The sequence below is a fragment of the Setaria italica genome, chromosome II (assembly GCF_000263155.2).
Source record: "Setaria italica strain Yugu1 chromosome II, Setaria_italica_v2.0, whole genome shotgun sequence".
In the NCBI taxonomy this organism is placed as follows: Eukaryota; Viridiplantae; Streptophyta; class Magnoliopsida; order Poales; family Poaceae; genus Setaria; species Setaria italica.
Genome location: NC_028451.1, coordinates 48106024 through 48114647, shown reverse-complemented (window position 1 = coordinate 48114647; position 8624 = coordinate 48106024). Strand labels below are relative to the sequence as shown.

The 8624-nt window shown below is 45.8% G+C and overlaps 1 protein-coding gene across 1 annotated transcript; it reads right to left on the bottom strand.

Moving 5' to 3' along the window:
* Positions 1-5422: 5422 nt before the first annotated feature.
* On the bottom strand, positions 5423-6487 carry LOC101773443. The gene is made up of 2 exons (XM_004958617.3): positions 6310-6487; positions 5423-5955 (listed from the first exon to the last, which is right to left on the bottom strand). Exons 1-2 carry the CDS (start codon positions 6470-6472, stop codon positions 5492-5494), a joined length of 627 nt encoding a protein of 208 aa, XP_004958674.2. The 5' UTR covers positions 6473-6487; the 3' UTR covers positions 5423-5491.
* Positions 6488-8624: the final 2137 nt, after the last annotated feature.

Below are 8624 nucleotides of genomic sequence, written 5' to 3'. Positions count from 1 at the left end.
CCTAGTCGGTTAGGAAATCAGTTGTAACAGGCTATAAATAGCCATCTCTAGAGATTTGTAAAACAACACATCAATCAATACAATAAACCTATTTATTCTTCGTACTTTACCTTCAAGTCGGCGACTTCGCCAAAAACCTTTTCTTTTCACGAGTTCGTACGGATTGGCAGGGATGCATCGACACGATCTCCAGCCGATTTGTAAGTTCCGTTTATCGAGTAATATCTAAGCTTTAACTTAGGGCGCATCGCTGTTGTTTCGTTTAGATTTATTCACCAGTTATCGATATTAACTAGAATTATAGGATTTATCTATTGCTCTAGTTTTATCACCAGTTATCCAGCTTGAGATTCGAACTGTCGGCTTCGTTACTGTTATTCTTATTTATTGCCATATAGCCGATTAGATCTACTTCAAGTGTTGCGTTTCGTAGCGTTGTTTAAATTGCTCTAGTAGTTTCTTTACAATCGCTACGTGATCATCGGCTGCTCTATAGCCGGTCATCTCTACAGTAAATTGGTCGATTCGCTGATACGCTTTTCGAGACAGATCGGAACTTCAGCCGATTGAAACCCCCGGAATTTAATACTCTTCTTTCCTTGTCAATCAACAGGTTAGATTGACTGGCACGCCACGCGAACCGCACCAGGGCAATAACTCGAACAGGAGTTAAGCAGATTCTCCCGGGTCGTGTGTCCGACGCTGAGGGTCATCGGCCGATTTTCAGCGCCAACAGTTGCATGACAACAATAACTCGTACAATGGTTATTGAGTTGTCTCGTAGTCCTACAATTTAGTTTCACGAAACAACGACCTCTTTCTCTCTCCTCGTTCTCTTTCCTCCACGTTATAAAAAAATCCTACGTGGCACTGCATGAGACGACCTATGAGACCGTTGATGTGTAGCAATGTATTTGCTCTAAACACTCTACCGCAAATCTAAAGGATCAAGCTTTAAAAAAAGTATTTCAATGGGCCCTCTATAGGCCCTCCATTTTTAGATGCTTCCGTACCCCCCGTCCATTCCTAAGCATGTGTCTGGTTTTGGGACCAAGTGGAATGGGTTGGGTCCATCCCACTTTACTAGGTTAGATTCAACCCGTTTGGTTAGGAGGGATGGGTCCGTTCCAATTTTTTGTTTGATTGGAGGGGCTGAGAAGGTTAGGATGGATACAATTCTAACACCGTTAGCCACGCTTATCAGTGGGTCCCACCTGTCATCTATGGGTCCCATGTGTCATCCTCCTTTCCCTTACCTTTCTTTTTTTTTCTTCTGGTCGGCCTTATTTTCTATACGCGGCTCGTCCACTTCCCGGCGGCACCGGCCTCTACCGCGTCGCCCAGCAGCACCCGCTGCAGTGCCGCCACCCCTACCGCCACCGGTGACCGCGCTCATCTCCTTGTCCTCCCCTCCGCCGCCGCCGCCGCCCATCCCTCCGCACTTCTTCCTCGACCCCAAGCATCTCCGGTGCCTGAAGAGCGGCAACATCCCCGCGGAGCTCGCTGGCATGCACCTTCTCAAGTTGCAGCTGTTGTACGTGCACGTCCGCCTCAGGAGGCGCGCTGACATGGACGCGGGCACCGCCGAGCTCCGGCGCAGTGTGGACGCCGTCCATCCCCAGCGCGGCGGCATGCTCGTGGGCGACGAAGCTCGAGCTCGGCCGGCATATATTGCTTACTGTATATTGTGGCAAATGTAGGACGACGTTTTGATGGTCTTTTTACTTTTTTAGCTGTAGAGATTGTTGGATATATAAGCACTTTTAGTTTTAATTTAATCCAGAAATAAATCATGAATACGATGAACAATAGATTAAATTAGACATGTCTACGCAAGATCTAGACAAGTCTATCATTGCAAATAGAATCACACATTCTACCATACTATCCAGTGCTATCAGACTGCAACAGATCATAATAGCTAGTATGGAAGACATAATTTGAGATAAGAGATCGTACGTTTCTTTCTTGATGAAGACCGGCTCCTGGACGACTACCGGGTACAGCAGGCGACGACGATCAGCAGCCTGATGTTGTTCGCGACGACGAGTGATGCCTGAGTGACGAAGAGGTAGACGAGCCGTGGTGAAGGAGTCGACGAAAAACTTGACGAAGCGGAGGAAGCGATCGAGCAGTCACGCAGAGCGCTTCCCAAAAACCTTATTCGCCCTCTTCCGGTGCAGGATCGCTGAAGACGACGGTTCCGGAGATCTGCTCTCCCAATCACCGATGCACGCCGACAATCGGGATGGAGTAGACTACGGTGGCGGCGCAGCAGCGAGAGGAGGCAAAAACCTAACTAGTACAGACCACCTTAGGGATACCCTAACCTTAGGGTCTTCCCGTATAGTAGTCTATATTGCATCTTTTTCATGAGGGAGGTGGTCCATATATATAGGGAGGAAAAGCTCCAACACCCTCATCTATTAGCAATATGGGACTAATAGATGGTGTACCCCCTCTTTACGCAAATGGGCCTTTGAGATTTATTCAGAATTATCATATATATGGGCCAAGCCCATATATCTAACAATCCCCCACCAGATCTCAAATACCAATTTAGGTGTTTTGCACATTTCTCACTACTGTTTGATATACCAGTATTTCAACAAGGACTGTTAAGTTGAACTCTCGCTTAGAGCTTCAAGCTACATTCATCCATAACTTGAACAATGGACTAAGCCTTGAATTGCAAGTTTTGTGCGGACAAGTTTCACTCAAAGTCGGAACTAGTACCTGGCTGCCAGTAGCCTACCCCGCGGATGGGGCATATAGGTCGTACCCCCTGGTCTCTTCATGAGCTTAGTAGAGATCACCCAAGTCTCACAGACTGCGACCTTACAACAGTCGGGCTCATATAGGTATATTTTTCCAAGATGTTCTGCAGGGCAACATCTTTGCTAATTAAAGCCAACAAAATATATTAAGGCAGTAGCCACCCTGCCATGCAGTGGTTTGAGAGTGTTGCATCATTTCTCGAGTGGGTTAGTAGGATACTCTCATGCTATCCCATGGCTTGTTCTTCCCAGATCCTACTTCACGGGATCTCCGAGCACATAGGTTGGGTTACCACCATGGTGTAGCTCATATGGGTCTCATACCCATCTCCTTTGATGCACTGTCTATCACATTACGTGACAGCCCCTTAGTGAACTGATCTGCCAAGTTTTTATCAGTTGAGATGTAATCCACTGATATTACTCCGGAGTTTCTCATTTTCCTGACAGATTTCAGACGTCTCTTAACGTGTCTTGATAACTTCATATTGTCCTTAGAATTGTTCACTTTGACTATCACCGTTTGATTGTCACAATTCATAAGTATTGCCGGCATAGGTTTCTCGACAATAGGCAAGTCCATCAAGAGTTCACGTAGCCAATCAGCCTCAACTGTGGCTGTATCTAATGCTGCAAGTTCTGCTTCCATGGTAGACCTCGTTAAGATAGTCTGTTTGGATGACCTCCATGAAACAACACCACCACCAAGAGTGAAGACGTATCCACTTGTGGCATACAGTTCATCAGCATCAGATATCCAATTTGAATCACTATAGCCTTCCAGCACCGCAGGATACCCGGAGTAGTGAATTCCGTAATCCATAGTACCAACTAAATAGCGCATGACTCGCTCAAGCGCATGCCAATGATCATCTCCCGGATTAGAGGTAAACCAGATCAGTTTGCAAACAACATATGAGATGTCAGGCCTAGTAGCACTGGCTAAATACATAAGTGATCCAATAATCTGAGAGTATCTTAATTGGTCTCTACCAATTCTCTTATTTTTCCGAAGTATCAAGCTTGGATCATAAGGTGTGGAAGAAGGCTTACTGTCCTTGAAGCCAAACCGGCTCAAGAACTTTTCCACATAATGAGATTGCGTGAGAGTAATCCCATTCTCTCCTTTGATCAACTTGATATTCAGAATTACATCTGCCTCTCCCAGATCTTTCATGTCAAAATTTTGGCACAGAAATGACTTGACCTCTTTAATCACGTCAAGATTTGTACCAAAATTCAGTATGTCATCGACATACAAGCACAATATAACTCCCTCACCCCCACCATGGCGGTAGTACACACATCTATCAGACTCATTGACAGAAAAGCATGCTGATATGAGTGTAGTATCAAATTTCTCATGCCACTGCTTAGGTGCTTGTTTCAGGCCATACAAAGATTTCAGCAATTTACACACCTTATTCTCTTGACCCTTTATTACAAACCCATCAGGCTAATTCATATAAATTTCCTCATCCAACTCTCCATTAAGGACAGCTGTCTTAACATCCATCTGATGAACGAGAAGACCATGTGAGGTAGCAAGGGAAAGTAATACTCGAATACTGGTCAATCTAGCAACATGTGAGTAAGTGTTGAAGAAATCTTCGCCTTCTTTCTGGGTATAACCCTTAGCCACAAGTCGAGCCTTGTACTTATCAATAGTACCATCAGGCCTAAGCTTCTTTTTGAACACCCACTTGCAACCCACAGGTTTACAACCATATGGTCGATCAACAACCTCCCAAGTTCCATTAGAAAGAATAGAGTCCATCTCACTATGGATAGCTTCTTTTCAATCATCTGCATCTGGAGATGCAAATGCCTCTGAAATAGTCTTAGGAGTATCGTCTTAGGCATACACCCGGAGAATGAGTTGTCGGCCTCTTTTAACATGAGCAACTATTAGATCTCGTTGTACCAGCCAAGATCAAATAGTTGAGGGTCTACTGTTGGGGGTGCGTCTTAAGTGGACTAAGGGTAGGAACCCTTTGTGTATAATATCGGGTGGGAGCTCCACTCGATAGAGCCCCCATTTGGTACTAAAGGCCTTCCACCCACCGTTCATCTCCTTCTGCTATCTTTAGGCCTTCCATCCGTCGTTCATCTCCTTCTGCTGTCTTTATTTCCCATCCGTCCCCCCACTGCTATCTTATCTTCACATGCACCATCCGTCACCCCACCCCCGCTGCTATCTCTCTCTCCTCTATCTCCCCTTCCGCTAGCTAGATCTCGATCCACTGCCTCCCCTCCCCTCCCTCCTCCGCTCGCCCCTTACCGGCACAGTGAGGAGCAGCGGCGGGGCGAGGTGAGGTGGCGGCGGTGGGCGGGCGAGAGTGGCGGCGAGCAGAGGGCGGAGGCGGGAGTGGCGGAGGGCGGCGGGTGGGTGGTGGGAGGAGGGTGGCGGGCGGGCGGAGGCGGGAGCAGCGGCGGGCGGGCGGAGGAGGGCGGCGGAGCCAGTCGTGCGGGGATTTACTTTTTTAATTTTTTAATACCCTTTGGTACCAGTTATTTCAACCGGTACTAAAGAGCCCCCTTAGTACCGAACTACTAAGTACCAGTTGCGAAACCGGTACTAAAGGGGTTCACAACCGGTAATAATGGCATTTTCCCTAGTAATGATGGCACGGCAACTCAACACATATACCTGACCTTCATCACAGATTTATTTTTTCATTATATTATATACTAGGGGAGGTTCACCTTCATTATTAACCGATTACAAAAAAGCCTAGGAGCAGGCAAGCGAAAGGATCGATGACTTTAGCCAAAACCATTTGGACGTCCGGAAGGACCAGCCCATCTGAGGCGGCGATGGCTGGCATCTGCGCATGGACAGTGTCACCGGCACCCTTGTTGTGGCTGGTGGCGGCGCCGCCGGCGTTCGTCGTTGCATGCAGGCCGCCGTTGTTCATCGGACGGAGTAGCCCACCTGAGGCGGAAACCACATCGGTTGGGTGCACCTCCACGGCGACTGCCATCCCGGGAGGAATGCTTGGCGCGCCGCAGGCGTGCGGAGGAGCAACAAGGAACGCCTTGCCGCTGCCATTGCTCGTCAGGGCGTCCAGATGCTGTGCCGAGGTCAGGCTCACGGCCATCACGATCTGGCCCGTGCTCGTCGTCCTGCCGGTGCCGGGGATCGTGGCGTTGTTGATCACCAGCTGCAAAGGAGCATCTGCACACACGCACACGGTGATGAGACGACGACGGCATGCAAAATGCTACTCCCTGCATTCCAAATTGTAGGTCATTTTAATTTTTCTTGGTGCATAATTTTTGTCTAGATACAGTTTATGTCCAGATACATAATAATATGTACAATTTGGAACTATGTTTTTGCGTAAAATTTATGATGCCATGTACATAGTCTTCCGCTGCATGCATACGTTATATGATTGTCGATTATTCGGACCGCGTGGAAGGCGTGGTTAGCAAACTCAAACTCATATGATTGTCTATTATTCTTGGGCCATTTGATTTGTGAAAGAAGTTTAATTAGCTTGTTGACCCAGCATATAAATTTACTTACTGCTGATGATCCTGGAGGTGTTGATCTTGCATCGCGCTGTGCCGTAGAAGACGACGACAGTATTATCGTCCTCCTTGCTCTCCGCTGCGAGCACGAGGAGGAAGCAGAGAGTGACCGGGAGAAGCATCTTGCTGGTTGCCATTGCAGCCTTGGTGGTTGCCATTGCAGCGAAAGGTTTGGTCACCATTTATAGGCGAGAGGTGGTGTTTCGATGCCGGGGCTGCTTTCGATACACATGAATGATAACGTTCACTAGTAGAAGTAGAAAAAGGAACTTCCATCCTCAACAAAAATCTCGATTATTTTTGAACCCGGGACTAAAGGTGATCCTCAATAAAAGCTCATCCGTGGAGTCACTTTTAGTCCCGGTTGGTGTTACAAACCCGAACTAAAGTCTCCAAGGGACTAAAGGGTCCCCACGAGTCAGATGTGCTGTGTAGGTGAGATGATAAGGAAGCTACACGTGAGTTTTGACATCATGGGTTCGAATCCCACGCACCGGACACGTGCATATTTCGGGTGAAAAAATTGAATGACTTGTGACTTGCGACGTGTGGGGGGTCTCCTAGGATTTCTAATATTTTTTTGGCGCAAAACCTTACCAACCGGGACTAAAGATATGGCTTTAGTCCCGGGTGAAAGACCTGGGACTAAAGGTTAGGACCTTTAGGGCCTGTTTTCTTCCACCTTGCTAAACTTTAGTTGCTAAAAGTTGCTAAACTTTAGCAAAGCTGTTTGGATACTCTTGCTAAAAGGCATTTAATGAGCTGTAAAAGGACCTATCTACCCTTATTAAAGGTGCGCAGGAGGGGGGAGACAAGCAATAAATGAGGGGTATATGTTGTCCAGCCCACCTTTTAGCAAGTTTTAGCAATCAAAAACTTGCTAAAGTGCTAAACTTTAGCAACTCAACTTTAGAAAGTTTTAGCAAGGGTGTTTGGCAGTTTAGCAGCTAAAAGTTGCTAAACTTTAGCAACTAAAATTTAGCAAGGTGGAAGTAAACACCCCCTTAGTCCCGAATGATTAATTCCGGTTAGGAAAATTGAGATCTATTAGGTTTCCCAACCGGGACTAATGCTCGTTTCTCTACCACTGGTTCGTCGTCTAATCAAATGTGTTTGATTTTTTTCGTGGGAGAGAAGTTGAACTATGGCCTAGCTTCCATTTAATTTGTACTGTACAGTATCAAAAAAATATGTACACCACGGAATTTGTTTGACTTTTTTCGTGGGAGAGAAGTTGAACTATGGCTTAAGCTTCCATTTAATTTGTTTAATTTGTATTGTACAGTAAAAAAATATGTACACCACGGAAAGACCGTAGCTCACCTTGGTTCGCGAATGGTCTAATGCTAATTGGCTAAACTCATCGACTCTTTAGCTCCTAGCCAAAGTTAACTGGCTACATACCAAATCCACAATTAGTTTTGTTAACAAAACTTCTTGATGATGATTGTAATAATTAACTGTTACCAAAGTGAAATCTAGCCAATCGTTCAAAAAAAGTGAAATCCAGCCATGCCAACCAGTTTTGGTGTAATTCTCATATCCGATGCCAGCACACAACCGCTAATGATCCTCGAGGTTGCAAAATTAGATCTCAAAAATTTCAAAATAATACCCTCGATTATACATAGGAGAAAATAGATTTCATTGCATTTTAGAAGATATAGACACTAGATTTAAAATTTTGAAGATAGGGTGGTGCACGTGTACCGTTTGGTTTTGACTTTCCAAAACCTTTGATATGAACATTTGTATTAACATTTCGAATGAACAAACTCGATCTTCCTTTTGAAAAGGAAGAGCTTATATATGTAACCGCCATAATGTTTCAAAAATATATATTTTATATTTGGCTCCAAAAGCATGAAAAGTCATGGGAGGAGCGTACTATTTAATTTGTAGTGCACGTACAGAATAAATTGTCATAATATGCATGTGCCCATGGGACCGTACACAATATGTATGTGTACATATATTGCTTAGTGTTTATTGTGGCGAATGTAGGATGACGTTTTGATGGTCTTTTTACTTTTTTAGCTGCAGAGATATCACTTCTCATCGATTAATTAGTATAGGCCATGCGCACCGCACTACTAGAGAAATGACCTTTCGTCATGACGCTCAATACTGGATGTATTTTGGCTCGGTACTAATGCTCACATTAGTACCGAGCCTAACGGATAGTCCCCGAGGAGGCCCTTGTGCCCCCGTTTAGTACCGGGTGGGGGCTCCACCTGGCACGGTACTAAAGGTCACCCTTTAGTATCGGATGGGAGCTCCACCCGGTAGAGCCCCCATCCGGTACTAAAG